General features: G+C 37.0%; 3 protein-coding genes across 8 annotated transcripts; 1 reads left to right on the top strand and 2 right to left on the bottom strand.

Annotated features, from left to right (window-relative positions):
• Positions 1-1,425: 1,425 nt before the first annotated feature.
• LOC124185639 (nucleosome assembly protein 1-like 1) lies at positions 1,426-5,031 on the bottom strand. 2 transcript variants are annotated; one of them, XM_046576586.1, is made up of 9 exons: positions 4,887-5,031; positions 4,275-4,434; positions 3,727-4,007; positions 3,040-3,193; positions 2,808-2,945; positions 2,543-2,690; positions 2,341-2,460; positions 2,142-2,252; positions 1,426-1,773 (listed from the first exon to the last, which is right to left on the bottom strand). In XM_046576586.1, exons 2-9 carry the CDS (start codon positions 4,428-4,430, stop codon positions 1,763-1,765), a joined length of 1,119 nt encoding a protein of 372 aa, XP_046432542.1. In that variant the 5' UTR covers positions 4,431-4,434; positions 4,887-5,031; the 3' UTR covers positions 1,426-1,762. The 2 variants fall into 2 exon arrangements, with proteins under 2 accessions (XP_046432542.1, XP_046432540.1); XM_046576584.1 differs by having other exon boundaries at positions 1,426-2,252.
• Positions 5,032-5,090: 59 nt separating this feature from the next.
• On the top strand, positions 5,091-16,331 carry LOC124185628 (transmembrane protein 131). Of its 3 annotated transcripts, XM_046576547.1 has the most exons (24): positions 5,091-5,328; positions 5,939-6,003; positions 6,084-6,112; positions 6,294-6,374; positions 6,484-6,607; positions 6,716-6,829; positions 6,894-7,016; positions 7,121-7,284; positions 7,370-7,556; positions 7,653-7,761; positions 7,876-8,135; positions 8,208-8,624; positions 8,741-8,929; positions 9,014-9,242; positions 9,312-9,693; positions 9,818-10,033; positions 10,194-10,333; positions 11,803-13,106; positions 13,185-13,515; positions 13,594-13,764; positions 13,912-14,018; positions 14,096-14,261; positions 14,393-14,583; positions 14,700-16,331. In XM_046576547.1, the coding sequence occupies exons 1-24, from the start codon at positions 5,235-5,237 to the stop codon at positions 14,787-14,789; spliced, it is 5,283 nt and encodes a 1,760-aa protein (XP_046432503.1). In that variant the 5' UTR covers positions 5,091-5,234; the 3' UTR covers positions 14,790-16,331. The 3 variants fall into 3 exon arrangements, with proteins under 3 accessions (XP_046432503.1, XP_046432502.1, XP_046432504.1); XM_046576546.1 differs by having other exon boundaries at positions 13,594-14,018; XM_046576548.1 differs by lacking the exon at positions 8,741-8,929 and having other exon boundaries at positions 13,594-14,018.
• Positions 15,998-18,002, bottom strand: LOC124185644 (cilia- and flagella-associated protein 97). 3 transcript variants are annotated; one of them, XM_046576600.1, is made up of 3 exons: positions 17,641-18,002; positions 16,806-17,551; positions 15,998-16,747 (listed from the first exon to the last, which is right to left on the bottom strand). In XM_046576600.1, exons 2-3 carry the CDS (start codon positions 17,541-17,543, stop codon positions 16,739-16,741), a joined length of 747 nt encoding a protein of 248 aa, XP_046432556.1. In that variant the 5' UTR covers positions 17,544-17,551; positions 17,641-18,002; the 3' UTR covers positions 15,998-16,738. The 3 variants fall into 3 exon arrangements, with proteins under 3 accessions (XP_046432556.1, XP_046432555.1, XP_046432554.1); XM_046576599.1 differs by having other exon boundaries at positions 15,998-16,728; positions 17,678-17,998; XM_046576598.1 differs by having other exon boundaries at positions 15,998-16,728; positions 17,641-17,996.
• Positions 18,003-18,030: the final 28 nt, after the last annotated feature.

The raw sequence follows: 18,030 nt of genomic DNA, 5'->3' as shown, positions 1-18,030 counted from the left end.
AGGACGGAATAAGACTGACTTCCACACTACAAAACTGCAACAATTTTGGGGATTTTTCAGTAGTATGAAACTCAACCACCCGTAGCGTTTTGTGACAAATGAAATACTCTCTAATCTGACAGTACTGTCAGCAATCTTTCATCTCTTTTGTGCTGCCGAGTTCATGGACAGCTCTGTCTCTGTCCTAGGGAATTTTTAGCACTGGCAGTCAATTTACGAACACGGCCAACAAATCTATGGTACCGTATCCGTACACGGAAGAATTCAAAGACGGTTACCGCTGGACAAATTTTCGTTACCAGACTCTACGGGTAGGTGGGCATGTTGAGAACTGTGTTGGGGATCCGATAGATATACAGAACTCGAGTTCTGAATATACTTGCTATAGCAACTTGGGAGATACGTCCGTTCTATCTGGTCCGCTGAAATTTGTCTGTTTTCATAGGACCCGTCGATGTATGCACGCGCAAATGTTCATATTGTGGGTGTAGAGTTGGATATTTGACGACCTAGTAGGCGTAACATACGGGAAAACGTTTATATTATGAGTTTATGCCCACTAGGCGTAAAATTCAACTTTACGCTCGCGAAACATGAACGTTTTCCCGTACTTTATGCCTACTATGACAAAAACTACAATATCATTGGTTTTGATGCGTAGCATTTTGCTGTCGTGTCCCCGCGTCGGCACGCATTATCATGAGCGTCTTTTGCTGTCTGTAACACCGCGCTACTCCGTTAATTTGCTGCTTGTGAAAATCCAGTCGAAGCGGTGGAAATTGTACTTTTCTGCAATTATCGAATCATTGCAGCGTTGACAGGTGGTTGACAGCATAGTCGAGTCTCTATAAGTCTACGGTTGACAGGTGCAGAAACCGGAAATTATCCCCTAACTCCCCTAACCAAATCGATGGCACAAATATTAACGCAGTCATAATTAGCGTTTTCCTTTTACGACAATTTTCTGACACAACACGATACAAAGTGATTTCATTGAACTATTCCGTTAGATCTAGCCAATAAAATCACTTGGTGTCGCTTTGTGTTAGACCCATTACCTTCAGCATCCTCAGTCAAGGATATAAGACCGTGCTAAGTAATAATTGGTCACGATTGTCACGAAGCAGTGCATGTGTGGTAGGACACGTCACTCCGCAATTTTTTTATTGCGGCTACTCCCGCTCCACGACATTAATTGTCGTTAACTATTCAGCTAGCATAGATGAATGTATATGCACGCACACGTGTTATCGTGCATACATATCCCCAGCTCGTTAAGTCATATCCTTTAGTTTCGATATTTTGAAACAAAATTTGTTTGTTCTGTATGATAAAGGTTTATTACAAATTTAAAATTGAGTAACAACGATAGGGACGTAATCACATAAGGATTAAAAAAGTAGGGAATGAAAATGATCATGTAAATCTTTTTCACATTTTTGTATTAAAATGCCTCAACAGTACCGAAAATTCTTCTCTTTTGTATAGGTCAACACAGATTTTGAAAAAAGTTTTCAAATCATTTCCTGTCTACATACATATAAACGTAACAATAGTTTAAAAAAATATTGAAGCAATTAATAATTAGAGGAACGTTGAATATACTAGAGGAGAGAACCACATTATCAATATACTTCAGATGTTATAAACACGTTAGATGTATACGTATTTCTAAATGCGTCAAATTTACTCATCAATCGTCATGAACGTCGGATTTAGAGAGGTTTTTACACATAATTTTTTCACTGGTAAGTTGAAGTTTCTAGGCTTGATCTGGAATAGGAGAGATTGATATGATTAGCGGATGGTTTACGTAAATGGATCAGAGGCCAAAGCACATCATATTCCGTAAGCCTTCAAAGCATAGTGCAGAAGTCATAGCTGATATAAACGTTGTACACTAGAGATTTGCAAGACCGTATATATTGTGAATTCTGCATTTTGATTAGGACTTCGGAATGTTTATGTGTTTCGGTTCAAGTCGGAACTGAGGTACAATCTAAGGATAGTGGTCAATCGCGTGGTTAATGGGATGGCTTATAATAAAGTTGTATAGGTACTATGATTAGTTATTTCACATATTCTATAGTCCTACTGCTGTTTGCACTCATTGGGATTGGCTCCCTGGGGCAGTTTCGCACCTGGAGGGGCGTTAACATGGCCATCCTCTTCTTCCTCATCCACCTCGTCATCGTCGTCCTCTTCTTCAACCTCCTCTTCGTAATCATCTTCCTCATCCTCCAGTCCTTCGCCTGAGAATGCCGAAAGATTTGTACACAATATATTGCAAACTGTCTTTTGCTCACTTTTCTTTATCTAGTTTGAAATTTTGTTGAATACCTGTATAATACAGCACTGCTCTGGGTACAATACGCTCTCTTATGTAGTGACCAATTTCAAAATCGCTCGTCAAAAGGGCCTGAGTTTCGTCGTCGATTTCAGCTTCTGAATCTTCGGGTACTGTGATAACAAAAATGATTTTCAATTGCAAATTTTACCCAACGATTCTACCAGAAAAATATCAGATGACAGAATTCCTTACCAATTGGAGGACTAAAGAAATTGAAGAAGGAATCATTCTGTACAGTCTTTGTGACCGTGCGGACTGATCCACGAGATTTGTGTTTCTGATTTTTCTTGATCGTTTTTACAGTAACGTTCTTTCCTTTCTTCCAATCGATTACACAGCCCTGTTGAATTCCACAAATTACATTACCGAGTAGATTCTAGTCTAGGTAAAATAGGAAATACATTGACGCTGAATAGCAAAGCTAAATCTTTCGCATACAAATTCATTAAATTTTTACCTTGCATTTGTAGATTTCAGGTCCTTCAAAACTGAAAGGATCGCTCAACTCTGGGGCACATTTCATTGTATACTCCTTAGTGAGAACAGAGTTTGAGAAGTACTCATTTGGTTCAAAATGGAATTCCAGAACAAAGCCCTAAAATAAAAACATAACATTAAGGCTGTTAAGTTCATGCCAAGACTTGGATTTCAATTAGTTAGTCATGATTACATATTTATTCGTTGCTCACCATTGGGTTTGATTCTAGGAAAATAACTTTGACATCATAAAGATGTTTAAGAATGGGCTCATCATGTTCCTGAACCATTTCTGCTAGCATTCCCACGTTCTTGAATATTGTGAGCCAAAATTCTGGAATACCCTTGACGTTCTCATCTTTAGCCCTGAGGACGAATAAAGAATTAGGTATATGAAAAAAAAAAAAAAAAAAAAAATTTCGTCCGATATAGAGATATCATGACTTTTTAATAGCGATGTCTTAGTAAGAAACAGCCATGGGAGGAATATTAAAGATTTACTCTACTTTTTTAATATGTACAAATTTAACACAACCGATATCGCCGGTGTTATCAATTTTATTTCAAAGTATGGATCAAATTGTCACCCCCGCGTATTCTGTACTCCACAAAGGCAAAAGGAATTAATAATACAGTTGGCAGTTCAGAGGTCACGAAAGATAAGTGGATCACGAGAGTGTATATTCTCGAATGATTCAAAACTATTCTTCAAGGACATGTTGTACGTGTTTGTTAACGTATTATGTTGTCCTGTTACCAGGAACCAATTGAATATAGCATAAGCAACAAAATTTTGCTTTATATTGAATTCTGGTTGCATAAATGGTTGAGTTGATTTGATACGTTACATAAGCTATAATAATCAGTGAATCAAAAGCCTTGAAAGCAAAGAAACATACTCGTCTTTTTTCTCTTTAAGATCTTCAATCTTCACCTTAGTCTTCAATTCGCTACTAAGGCCTTGTTCTTCCTCGTCACTTTCCCACTCACACTCCTCTTCAGTTGGTTCATAGATGCCTGATACAATTTCTCCCCTCTTTTCGTACAAAGGTACGTACATTTTGTGGTATTTGCATTCCAGAGCATGAACTTCTTCATAAAACTTCGCCTCAATATTTGTAGCTACCAATTGTATTTTTTTTAAAGCTTTAATTCTACGTTTCACGGGAGCTGGAAGTGCCTGTTAAAAAAAGAAGATTGTCAAACACTTTTATATTTTCACACTAATAAATGAGAGCTGTTCACACGACATGTTATTGTTACTGATGTGTTGAGATATTGAGTTTGGAAACATGATGTAAAATTGATTTGAATCAAATATAATTTACGTCGTATATGTAAGATGTATGAATGATTAATATCTCTGCATTGTTAAAAACATTTTTCTTTAGCATCTCCATCAAACCTGGATCCTTTAGTATAAGAGAACTACAAGCGAACAAAGTACCTCCAACATTTGTGCATGAATACGATCTTGTAAAGCTGCCAACAGATCGGGCCTGCGAAGGATCTGCGAGTTGATACCCGTAGGGTGATTCTCATCTTCATCCTCAACGAATTCCAAGTCACTGGCATCTCCAGCACGTTCAGGATCGGTGGTCATGGTTCTGGTGTAAAATAATAGCAAATAACAGAGTAAAAAAAAACTGTTCATCTTTCCCTCCCAATATGTCTGACGTTTGAATAGCCATGTAGGGAGAACAAAAGGTTGCCCGCGTGCGAACACGTTTAATTTGTCAAATCTGAAACTCCTCAAAGATCAGGACGCGGGCTGATTTTCAAATCCTTGACTACGTGGATACTTTTAAATGTAAAAATACTTTCGATAAGCTGCTCGTACGAAAATATTGGAGATTATATTGTCAAAGTTTGAAGTAAAGTTTTATGCGCCGCGACCGAAGGCAGCGTGCACATGGAGCAAATTACAGATGTTAAATTAGCTGGATGAATCAATGATATTTCATATGTTAATTAACGAGCGCCGTCACGCGTGAAAAGTGGAGTACGTCGCGGATAATAAGCGGCGATTGAATTAATGATATATATTAAAAATTTATACCCTTGGTTGAGGATGCTCACAGTCCAAAAAAGACGGAGACGAACGAAGGAATGAACAGCGAACCGGTCCGGGTACCACCGTATAAAAAATAATCGAGTCTCGTCTCGACTCTCGAGTGGCGCGAACGTAGCCCGGAGACTCAGTGTTACCAACAGTCCGAAAGGTGCGAGATTCTCGAGATGCGGGCGATTGTTTCACGTATTCGGCTGGTATTCGGAGACGAGATAAGACCAATAACCACAATCGATATTGAAAAGTGTCGATAGCAATACAGAAATGGCTGACACCAGATATTCACTTCTGCTAGAGACGAAATAGCATCAGCACTAAATAACACAATATACAATTATGATTTGGAATAAAGTATGTTATAATTTTTTTTTTTTCATAACTCTAGAATTAGTGTCGAAAATTCACCCGTCTTTGCACGGACACAATAATGGTGAGTATTTTTTCCCCAGTTTTTTCGATGATCCTGTATTCCATGTTTGATTCAATATACATAACATAACACTTGTATTAAAATAAAACTAACTTTTATAAATTGAAAAGATTAATAATCAATTATGCAATTCATTTTCTAATTGCGGTTATATTTTTTTTTGGTAAATAAGATTTACTGTAGAGTCATATCAAAATATATTATTTCAGTCGCTTTCCCACATTACGTATTGTTTACGACACATAAAAACCACAACTGATCGTGAATAGCTTGGCTTGGAATTATCAGTTATGCTTGCGGTTAATATACATATCTACACACACACATACACACACACACACACACACACATATGTATGTGTACATATATATATGTATATGCATATGTAATCGAAGTTTTCAATGAATTTAAAAAAAGCCATATCGAACATTACGTTTCCAATATCTGTATTATTCAGTACTCACTGAACGATTCTATAAAATAAATAGCTATGCTCTTGATACGCAAATTATAATTACACAAATGTCTTTCATTAAAAACTTGTGCACATGCTTCGTTAACGTTCATTGGTATGTTTCTATTATAATTCTTCTATGCTTCTTACTTTCAGCATTTGTGCAAGCCAACAATGAGGTCCAGTATCTTTTGGACAACATCCCTATATCCATGCACAAGGTAATGAGATCTGTTTTTTCATTCACTTCTTTCCTTTACTTCAAACTGCACAATCATATTATATTATCTTTCTTTTACAGGGATTCTCTAGTTCAGTTGAGGAGCATCGGTAAGTTAAGTAATTCTAATGAAGGTGGATTTTCATATCAATTAAAGTCACATTCAATGATAACCTTCTGAACGTAAGAGATTTTTTTTCATACTTCTCTTATTTTCACATCTTATTCCTGTTTCCTCTTTTTCTTCCGCAAACTATGCATGATCTCTATAATTGAGAAATTTTGTCGAAGGAATTCGATGTCAGATGACAACACAGTCGATGCAATATCATACATTCAGTTCAAACCAAGCATACTGGACTTCAAAGAAAGGTATGTAAATAATTTCCATTACGAAGCTGTTTAACAGGCAGTCAAAATTTTTTTGGAACTTGTGATATAATTATATTTTGAAATATAACTTTGAATATATCAATTTCAGACAGCTTGGTGTACCACATCAAGAAACTGTGACATTGTTCAATAGAGATTGTAATAAAACAATTCATGTCTCATCAATTTCTGGGAATACACAACACTTTCATTCGTCTTTTTTCCAGGATAAAGTGAGTCTTAGCCTTGCATTTAATACTACTGATTTTATGGTATGTCCTAAGGAAAAGGAATATAACTGAGTGCTACCAGATTCATAAACAAATTTTATATGTTTAAAGGTAATCCCACCCCTTGGCAATACAACATTCAATGTTGTGTTCCTCGGTAGGGAAGAAGGTGAAATCGATAGCTATCTGTTCATTCATACCTCAGACGGTACTCTAAAATATCAGGTAATTGTGACAGGGGAGTAAAGTCAAAGAAGACGAGAGTTATCTTTTATTTTTACTGATCCAGGTCCGAGGAATCAGCGTGAGCAGTCCATATCGATTACGACCTGTAGTGGGGATCAAGCTACCATTAAATGCCTCTTTCACACCTCTCATATATATGCATAATCCACATCCCGAGCCCATGCAGGTGATTACTATTACTCATACTTGTAATTCACTTTGTAAAAAAAAAATGTCCATAATGCAAAGTGATGCCCTTATTTTTTTTTTGTCATACTTTTCCATCCATAGGTAGTTGAAGTCTACAGTAGCGGGGGTGAATTCCAGCTCGAACTGCCATCGGGACAAGCAGAAGGGCCCCGAGAATTGTGGGAAATACCTCCTTACCAAACCAAACCTGTTATTAGATTACACTTCAATGCGTACACGGAGAAAAACCATACAGCCTATATTAGGTATGAATTGTATTGCCTTTAACATATTTTCACCTTTGTATTGATTACATTTCATAAATAAATAAAAAATGTGTAACTTGTTAAGGTTCAAGGTTAATAATAGTGCCGCAGTATTGGTAGTCGCAGTTGAAGTTGAGGTGGGTAATGGAGCCGGACTTCACTGGGGTGGAAGTTCTGGAGTTTTCAATTTGGGAATGGGAGGTTCGCTCCAGCCGCCAACTCACTATCCCATAGCTTTGAAAAATTCTGCTAAGAAGCCTGTAAAAGTGTTGGTTAGTTTTCACTTTCCCACTATTTTACGTAACATCATTTTTTCTTACTACTAATTTCACAAGGTTGTTTCCCTCTTTCGATCTTTTTTTTTTTAGAATATAATAAGCACGCCCGTGTCAAAGGCATTGAGAATTAATTTTGAACCAGTTGTGGTCCCAGGTGACACAGAAGTACCAGTTACCGTTGGAACATTGATATACGATTGTAAGTAGCTAGAATATTTTGCGTTACTGTCTTTCAAAATGATTGAATTCGACACAGCTCATCATAGATATTCGTATATGTTCTAATTGTATCTGTGATTTTTTTGTAATTCAGGGAAAGTTGGATTAGATTTACAACATTTCAAAGGAAAACTAGTTGTAAAAGGCATCGGGCCTGGTGGCTTACCTCAAAAGCTGACGATACCCTGGATGGCGGAAGTCTTAATTGGCGGTCTGGAAGTAAACACATCTGTAACGCATTACTGTGCCCCCTATTCCACACATCCTCGAAACTTTACTGTTGTGAACAAGTACAAAATACCGCTAGCTATAACCAATGTGTCGCTATCGCCAGAAGCAAAAACTCTCTTCTCGGTATGGCAAACAATTACAGAATTTTAGGGCATGTGTTGTCAAGCATCCAATACTCATCCTTATATTTTTCAGATCAAAGATTTTATTCCAAAAGTACTGAGACCAAGGCAAAAGACTAGTATATTCTCATTGCAATTATCCAATGAGAAGAAGTCTGATAATTTGAAACTTGAATCCTCTATACTAATTCACTCAAATGTTTCTATAACAGAAGTACCATTGTTAAGTTATGATGGAAAAGTGAAAAAAATTATACCAGGAGAGAAAGAAAATGATAAAGGCACAATGAACTTTGGCACTGTCGGTAGCGGGACAGAAAATGAAGCTATTTTCGCATTGGAAAACCACAATCCCATTAATGTAGAACTTCATGGCTGGGGTGTGAACATGCCTGGAGCTGTGTTGGAATTAATGGGATGTCAAAAAGGACCAACTCATCTGTTCAACAAAGGCGTACGCAACATAAGCGTTTGCAGCCAAATTGGAAATGTAAGCAGGAAAAGAAATCACGAATGCTCATTAAATGATGAGAATAATTTTAATCATATTTCAATATTAAAAATATTTTACAATCAATAGGTAATATTATATTTATTGAATTTCAGCAAAGCATAAAACCAGGATATTTAGCAGTATTTAAAATTAAAGTAAAAACTGCTGCCGTTGAGGAAGATACAATAGTAGGAGAAGTTTTTGTTAGAACAACCTATGAACGCCTCACTGTACCTGTCTTCATGCGTGTTGCTCATGGGCGTATTTTTGTAAAGAAACTCACGTTCACGGATTGTTTTCCAGTTAGTCAATTTATGCTCAGTAGTTTGTGTTAATGTTTTTGTCAGCAAAAACAAAAAACGGTGTGAAAAATCATGAATTTTCAGGGATCCGTTTGCATCCACCAAGTGAAAGTGCACTCAACATTTGCAAGGCCGATGGAAGTTACGTCAGTTGCACCATTCCACAAGGATGACAGATTAAAATATGTTCCACAGGATGAGGCACCTTTGCCTGTTATATCTAAAGGCGATAATCACATTGGATCCATCACATTTGACTCATCAATTGCTTGCAAGCATCATTGCTACTTGGGATTGTCTCTTAACGCAAGCGGTACTTCTACATACATTTAACTCCGATTTCCAAGAGAGTGGATAACTATAGTATTGTATTAACTTTCAGCTGGTGCTCAGTGGCTAAATACCTTGAGCCTTCCATCACATACACGTGATTCAGATTTAAACTTATTAAACACACGTTATACACGTTATCTAAACTCGACGGGTGGGGGATCTTGGGAAAATATTACCATGCGTTTGGACACTACAGAAGTAAGAGGTCACAGATTTAGTGTAAATATAAAACATTATTGGCCAAGTCTTCTGGGTAACATTGGTATCTCAAAGAACAAGAGTTCTCTAACGTTTTCACTTACGCAAGTGGGCAACACCTCCTACAAAACGATCAAAATTGATAATCCTAGTTCTAGTCCGTTGCTTGTGCAGCTGGTGCTAGATTGGAGTTACCCACAAGGGATGCGACTCTATCATTCCTTACCTAACAAGTAAGTTTACATAACACGTTTGTTGGAATTATAAAAAAATCTTTTTCTTGAACATCAATTTTTAACAGTCAACTATTATTAATTACAGTTTTCTATTTACTATTCAATGTTTTTCATTTGACAGGTTTAAGCCGATCTGTTTAGAATGCCCGATGACGATTCCCAGCGAGTTTAAATTGGAAGATAATTCTGAGGAGAGAGAACGATTCGAAAAACATTGGAATGTCATAGCACCAGCTCAATCTCTGCCACTTTATCTCGGTCCACGTGAATCTAAATCAATACGTATATCCTACACTCCCTTGTCGGCCAGTTCGTCATCAGCGCTTTTATACATCAGGTCAATTTTTACTTCTGTTGTCATTACATGTAATGTACAATGTACAGTATATTAGATAGGTATATGTGTGTATACATCTATGTGTATATATACCTGTATGTTGAATAAGTATAACATATGTAGTTCTTTTTTTAACACAATTTACGTCTGTGTGTTTCAGAAATAATATGACGATACTGGAAGTGTTGCGACTAGTTGGGCGTGGAGCACATGCACAATTCAAGTTTGGTAATCGTAAGCCGGGATCGAATACACCACTTCTTTTTGAGCTTGCTGACAAGCACCTCAAGGACTGCGAGCGTAAGAAAACACAATTTAAAACTTGTGTACTCTTCAATCTTACTTATGTTTTTAAGTTTATTTATTTATTATATTTATATGGGCGTATACCCTTTGAACAAAGCTTACAAAAATTCAGGTAGCAGAATACAGAAAAGTAGAATAATGGGATTACAGATATTCAAAACAGGCATCCATGACAAATTTTTTAAAGCAGAAGATAGACGTGTTCTCCAGATCAATCCATGTGCTATTCCTATTATCTAAAATGCTTAGTTGCGCAGAGATGGACTTAGCCAGGTAGGTGTTAGAGAAAATTGCCACCTGGAAAATGATGTCGTTTCTCCTAGCTGATGCGTGTGGGTGAAAGTGAAACATCTTGAGGACAGGAGGAGAATCGTTGAAATTCTTAAAAACTTTGTATACGAATAGTAGGTCTTGGTAGTCTCTATAGGAAAAGAAGCTGGGGAGATTTAAATTTTTGCCAATCTCAAAATAGTCGTGGTTGAAGCGTTTCATAGGATGATTAATTTTGTACAAAGCATACCTGAGGAGCCTGTGCTGCCCCACCTCTAGGCAGTAAACATTACCTTTACTAAAGGGGCGCCAGAGGGAAGAAGTACAGGACAGGATGGGACGAATTAACGTGAAGTATAGCATCTTCAGATTAGATGGGAACTTACAATCCTTGGAGGAAATGTGTTCATTAAAAATTAACTTTGAGTCAAGTAAAACCCCTAGGTCGTTGACTCAATCGGACTCTTGCAAGCATACATCTCATATTGCATAGTGGCAATGAACGTTTTCCCTACCGCTACTGAAAGAAAAGTCAAAGCTCTTATTCACATTCAATTGAAGACCATTTAGATCGCACCAGGCCACAACGTTAGATAGGTCTGTAGAAAAATTTCTTCGATATGTAGGTCTTCTTATTAAAAACATTGAAATTATCAGTCAACGTTTCGACCCTAGGATGTGGGTCATCTTCAGGACAAGTTTATTGCATCTAGTACAAATTTAATGTAAATTTAAAATATGAAACAACTTAAACTGAAGAAAGAAAGAGAAGTCTTCACCGGAAAGATACTTGCCTTTTTGGTTTTTTTGGTTGGTTGCAAATTTGTACTGGATACAATAAACTTGTTCTGAAGATGACCCACAACTTAGGGTCGAAACGTTGACTGATAATTTCGATGTTTTTAATAAGAAGACCTACATATCCAAGAAATTTTTCTACATCATACGGGAGGTCAAGAACTGATTTACTTAACAGTTAGATAGGTCTGTTTGAAGATCGGACATGTTACTTGGATTTCGAATAGGCTTGAAGAATTTCTGATCCTCAGCAAACAGCACAAAGTTGGTACTACCGATCGTTATTATTATTAATATTATTTTTTTATTTGTGCATTGGTTAGTTGTAACGTTATTCCAATTGTCTTCCTAGTCAGTTTTGCTTATTGAAGTGCTCTTAATGTAATCTGTTACAGGTGAAAGGTTGAGACAAAGCCCAATACCCAACCTTACAGTGAAACGATCTTTCACTGCAAGAAACACCGGTGAACTGCCAATTGATATTCACGGATTTTACATCAGTGGGTTATATTGCGAAGGATACGGATTCAAAGTATTAAACTGTGCGGCTTTCAAGTTGAATCCAAATGCAACAAAAAAAATTGAAATAGCTTTCACGCCTGACTTTACACTCTCACGTATCGAAAGAGAGTTACTCATATTAACGAGTTTAGGAACAGACAGTGTCCAGGTAGAGGGTGTCAATGAAAGTGGGCTGGCTAGGCTTTCTTTGTTAACTACTGTTCCTGCTCATACTTTAGAAGCCTGTGCGGCTGTCATAACTAGACCTTCTTGGGAGCAGCCTGTACAACTCGCTGCAATTTGCCTTTCTACCATATTGCTAATATGTATCCTTGCTATTTCGTTTCTTGAAGCGGATAGAATTCTGCGTGGGGCATTGGTTAATCTATCTAAAGGGGGTCCTATACAGCCACCTCTGGATCTTAGATTATTAGCAAATGTTTCAATCGCATCCACACAGAGTAATGCTCTTGGGAAAGAAAAGGTGACTAGCGATGAGCGGAACAGACAAAGTAAAAAAGACGACGTCTCGCCAGACTGGTCAATTATGAACGTGAAGAAAACCAAGGAGAAAGATACACAACGTGGAATAAAAATTCCAGACTGGACACCAGATGAAGAACGACGATTCAAAATGGATACTGAATCAAAGGAAATATCGGCAGCCAAGAAAGTGGAAGATCCATCAGTTATAGAAAATGCCAATAGTAATAGCAATAACACAGCTCCTCTGGGAACTAAGAAAAGGAATAATAAGAAACAAAATAACAACCTAGAAACGGTGCTGGTAGAGACTCTGGCACCACTCTTGACGCCTATACCGGACAGCCAGATTATACCAGAAAAAAAGAATTCAGTCGGTGGTTTACTGAAATCAAGTCCTACTACAACCAAAAAGGGCAAATTGGCTCCGAATACCAACACAGTTACACATGCTACTGTTAAAGAAGAACTAAAGACAGTTGAAAACGAAGTGCAAGCAGAAAATACAATGCAAATTTCGATTAACATTAGAGAAAGTAAATCAGAGTTAAAAAAGAAGCAAGAAATCAACAGTAGTGGCAGACATGTTCAGGCTAACAATCATTATAAAAAATACGAGGCTTCGAATAGCCAAAAAGTCAATCAGTTTTCTGAAGAGGAGACGTCATCTACTACGACAGAAAGTTCCGTTCACGAGGATACAGTTCCGTATAAGGTCATATTTTGTTTCCATTCCCTTGTATTTCATTACTAAGCTAGATATAATATTGTAAAAAATACTTTTGATTCACAGGATTGCGATCGTACATATGTTAAACCAGAGAAACTTCAAAGAAAACCTTTGGTCAAAAAAGGAAAACCACAAACCATACCAGCTGGACCATCTATAGATTATAGAGATAATTACGAAGGAGATTGTGATGATGATGATTACGATAAAGAAAAACAGGACAATCCAAATCGGTGGAAGACTAGTACGACTCGTTCAAATACAAAGCACCATCATCACCCTGCCCGATGTAACACCGAGTCATCCTTCAAACTAACTCGTCCAAGCAAAAATACGCCGCGGAAAGAAAAAGCTACTCAGAAACGCCGTGGTACTGACAAGACTCATCCAAAGTGTACGTAAATGAAGATACGATTTCAGCAATGACAATCTAGAACGTGATTGTGAGTTTGAAATGTTTTTATCTTTTCAGCGAATTCATTGAGAGCGACTTTATCCCAAAGGGACGAGAGTAGACCTGTCCCACCTGCAATCCCATCTCCACTCCCACCACCACCATCTTGCTGGGGTGAAAACAGAGCTAAATTTAGCGATGTTGTCGCTAGGAACCAAGACAGCATTTCGATCTTTGCCAATGCTAATAGTATGACAAAAATTTATTCAAAGTCACTTGAAATACCTACCCCCTGTAACCCACAGACTAAGATAGCGAATAATAATCCGACGCAAATTGAGGAAGCACCTTGTAGCCCTGTTGAGCTCAAGATAAATCCTAAATTTGGTGCTGCAGATCGATCGTGCAAAGGTGACAAATCCCCTGATCAAGAACTTTTATCGATGCAGCCAAACAGCTGCCATTCTAACAGTTTCTTCATGAACACATTTACAGAGCCACCTGTAAGTTATAAAATGATTATTGTCATGATTTTCCATCTACCGTCGTTCTGTTACAATTGAAACCGAATTACTTGTAGTTTGAACCAGAATTGGTGCCATATGAATTACCAGAAACTGACGAACCTCTGGTCGAACTTGAAAGTCTCGAAGCAGGATCAAGCTGTGGATTATGGGATGATGGCGGTGCAATAACAAATTCAAAGCCAGGAGAGAAAACCTCAAACTTGTCCGATGCATTGAAGGGTAAATCATCTTTATTGCAATAAAATGGCGAAGTTATTGATAAATACAGTTCCGAATGTAGTAGATATCGTCTGTTATTTTGCAACTTTGCGAACCTATCTGGTCTCAATATTCAAATTTCTGGCTTTCAGACAATTGGGTTATGGTAGAAACAAATTGGGAACCACTTTACACACGAGGAGCAGTTGGTGAAGAGCGAAGTGGAGTTTGGGGCGTTAATACAGGAGGTGTGTGGGCAGCTGCACCATGGGGAGCTCCGACACCTCCAGCAAACACGCTGCAGCCCTCTACAACATTGCAAGAAATAAAACAGAATATTCCGGTAAATAATTTACAGATATACAACTCTTTGAAAAAAAAATTCTCGGTCCTACGAATTTTCTTCTGAAAAAAATTGATGTGTACTTATAGTGTCCCCCTTGTTTTATCGCTTTCCAGGATCGCTCTGGTTTTGATCCATTCCGATCTCTCAGCACGATTTGGACACCATCGTCAACAGATCCATGGAAATCAAATCTTCAAAAGTAAATGTTAATGGTTACATTTTGTTTCCATATTGTTTTCTAACAAGTTATGCATTCGTAATGTTAATCGTACCCGTAAATCCACACTTTTTTAAATAAGATATTTTCAGACAAAATAGGCAATTCTCATAATCTCCTTTCTTTTAATTATTCATTTTATTTTATCAGTCGGCTTTCTATTACCGTATTCTTCCGAGTACAAGGCGACCTCGCATATAGTACTGAGACAGTATTTCAGGATGTTTTTCTTAGTTACCAACCGCATATAAGACGGGTCCGCGTAAAAACCCAGAACGATTTGGCAAGTGCTGTCAATGACAAAAAACTTCGGCTTATATTCGGAACAATACGTTATTTGTTACAACTGATCATCGAACATATGTATATTCAGAACGGTGGAGTGACAGAAATTCATTGCTGATAAATAATGTGAATTGTTGATGTTTTTACAAAAGGGAAGCATTCTTTTTAACATTGTGGCAGATCGGTTCAAAATATGATTGCAAAAACGATGTGATTATGACATAATTTCTTTATTAGTTAGTTCGTTAATAAAACATTTACAATGAAAATGCTACAAACTGCTATTGACGCTTTTAACAACTTATCAAGTTGTGTAGTTTGTCATTAGAGAACTCGATATAACTTATACTGTTCACCTACAATATCACTACTATACGATATGACAATATGTAACAAGGATTCACCGTCATTCGGAAATCGTGGTCAATTATTTAAAAAGTATCATTGGTCAATATGTCCAATATTTTTTTTCCTGATTGTTATTTTGCATGTATATGAAAACTATTAATTTTTTTTTTCTTTTAAAATTGCTTTGCTATTGTACTCTGAAATACCGTGGTTATGATTAGAACAGCGCAATCTTGATTATTGTTAGCGACCATACAATTTCATTACTCAATTGTTCAGGATAGATTTTAACAACATAACTATAATTTACAAGATGAGTAAGACCCACAGTATCTAAATGATAAAAGTTCACAAAGCATACCTACGTAAATTCAATTCAGTAGTGATCATTTTTAGTTTATCAAGTCTAAATCACCTAACAATAATCACCTAATAACACCTGAATAATATATCTGTGATAGATGACTGCGTTAGCTGTAAATACATATATTATTTGGACATCCGAATGTTATTGTGTTACTTAGGTAAATGTATGTGTTGAATTTTTTTTTCCCTTCATAGTCACTAGCATATTATCATAGTTGTACATAGTCTACCAGCGCAACAAACAATAGTCATAAACAGCCGTGTGAATATTTTGTTTCAAATTCATTTAGTTGCAAAGCGAATAACTCAATAGCCAGTTTGATATACGGATATGTAGCATCAACAACAAAACTTTTTTCTTTTACCTTTAGCTCTTACCATTACTGTAAATGTTTTATCTTGGCCAAATATGTATTTACTTAACAAATGCGCGTATCACACATAGGTCCTTTCTATTGTAACATTTTTGTAAGACTTTTCGTCTTTGTTTTTGAATAAAAAGAATCTACAAAGATTCAGTTGTACTTTACATGCACTACAAACTTTTCTATTTCCAAACTTATCCGGTTACCAGAGACCAAACGTTGAGTAAAAATGCGCCGTTTTATTTTCGAAGTGTCGTTGCCAATAAATATAAATTTATCAAATACAGCTGAACAACTGGAGTGACAATATTAATCTTTATTCGAGAGGTTAAGATACAAATGTATAAATATAATTTTGTAAAGCGGTACCAAATATGTATGCGCACAGGATATTATTGTTTATAGTTTGAACAAGATGCTTAAAAGATGCACGCAATTAGATACACAAAGACAGTAATTGTAGTACAGTTGCAATGATCACAGCATTGTCAGTTTACAACCAGGTACTGAGGTCCTAGGCATAGCACAAGACTTAGCTTGCTGTATTCTCCTTAGCAGCATCTGAAAAATTTCAATCAACCTGATTACCATTTGATGAAATCCACTAAGGTGGGCACAGAATAGGTAAGTAATGGTACCATATTGTCTTCTTCGATTTTTTTCTGCTGTCTTTTTCTATTGATTGCAGAGCTACTAGTTCTTGGGGGTCCTGAGATTGGCTTTACAGTTTTACCCTGCGGTTTTTGATGGGACATTATCTTCCTGAGTAACAGTTGGTTTTCTCTCTCAATTTTTCGCAAATCTTCGTTCGTGAAGCTCATGTTTCTTCTCCCACAGCGTATCAATTGTCTTCTTTGCTGCTCTAAAATGACTGTGCCTTCGCCTTTGCCCAGGTATGTCATTTCGCTTTCCGATAAAGACAAATCCTCATCTTCTTTTCCATCTCTATGCCAATCTCCGCCGCTCCTCGTCCTAATAACATCTAAATTTCTTTTAATATAGTTGACATCCATTGAATGCAAAAGCGACGAGCAACCGCTCATCGATGAATGTGGTGTAACATTTGTAACTTCAGATTCTTTGCAGGAAATATCCGAACAAAATGAGTCCACGTCGTACTCGGATTTGTCATCGCTTTCCATTTCCTCTCCATTAAGACTGTCTTCTGGTTTATAAATGTTCAAAGCTGCTACATTTTCAGTTTTGTTGCTAGCTCCGGAAATTTCATCCTCAGTTTCCTCATAATTTCCAGATATTTGGCAGTCTTTGTTTGCGATAGATACTGATGCGGACAACTTGTGGTTTGCTTGCTCTCGAACTTGGGGGATACCAGTTATCATCAATTTCTCCAATGCTGTTACTTTAGATTTGGCCATAATGGCATCTGGTAAAAATAAATTAATATGGAAATGATTACAGAAGTTGGTGATTGCTGTAAAACCAAATGCTTCGAATACACAAAATAAATATTACTCTCTTAAGTTAGAAATATAGTAGTAGACTTCGTCACCATGGCAACCGATTGGTGACTCCTCTGGCTGATTTCACTGAACTAACGATTAGTGAAATAGTTTTGTTTGTAAAAGTGTGGGGAAAAGGTGACGATTGACAAAAGTGCTCCATCAAAATTTGAGAATTCGGAGTGACTTGGAGCAGCTTTGAGTAGATGATTGTAGTGCGTCAGAACCACTCCATTATTCATATCGCCGCCGAATATTTCTGGTCCTCATTGGTCCCTCATTCGCAAGTCCGTCACGACGTCCTGCACGAGCACCCACGAGTATGTAACATTATGCTGAAAACATTTGGTGGAGAGTTTGGTGCAATATGAAACAGGTTTTGTTAATTATTTTGATACTGATT

The sequence above is a fragment of the Neodiprion fabricii genome, chromosome 6, assembly GCF_021155785.1.
Source record: "Neodiprion fabricii isolate iyNeoFabr1 chromosome 6, iyNeoFabr1.1, whole genome shotgun sequence".
NCBI lineage: Eukaryota > Metazoa > Arthropoda > Insecta > Hymenoptera > Diprionidae > Neodiprion > Neodiprion fabricii.
The sequence above is the reverse complement of the archived record's forward strand: the minus strand, read 5'-3'. Positions and strand labels throughout refer to the sequence as shown.

Coding starts and splice junctions, on each gene's coding strand:
- LOC124185644 (XM_046576599.1), bottom strand. CDS start 17,543: ATGGCCAAATCTAAAGTAACAGCATTGGAGAAATTGATGATAACTGGT. Junction 16,729..16,805: donor AAATCGAAGAAGACAATATG/GTACCATTACTT, acceptor GAAATTTTTCAG/ATGCTGCTAAGGAGAATACA.
- LOC124185628 (XM_046576546.1), top strand. CDS start 5,235: ATGATTTGGAATAAAGTATGTTATAATTTTTTTTTTTTCATAACTCTA. Junction 7,557..7,652: donor AGAAGCCTGTAAAAGTGTTG/GTTAGTTTTCAC, acceptor TTTTTTTTTTAG/AATATAATAAGCACGCCCGT. Junction 10,034..10,193: donor TCAGCGCTTTTATACATCAG/GTCAATTTTTAC, acceptor TGTGTGTTTCAG/AAATAATATGACGATACTGG.
- LOC124185639 (XM_046576584.1), bottom strand. CDS start 4,430: ATGACCACCGATCCTGAACGTGCTGGAGATGCCAGTGACTTGGAATTC. Junction 2,946..3,039: donor TCCTAGAATCAAACCCAATG/GTGAGCAACGAA, acceptor TTTTTATTTTAG/GGCTTTGTTCTGGAATTCCA. Junction 2,461..2,542: donor TTTCTTTAGTCCTCCAATTG/GTAAGGAATTCT, acceptor TTGTTATCACAG/TACCCGAAGATTCAGAAGCT.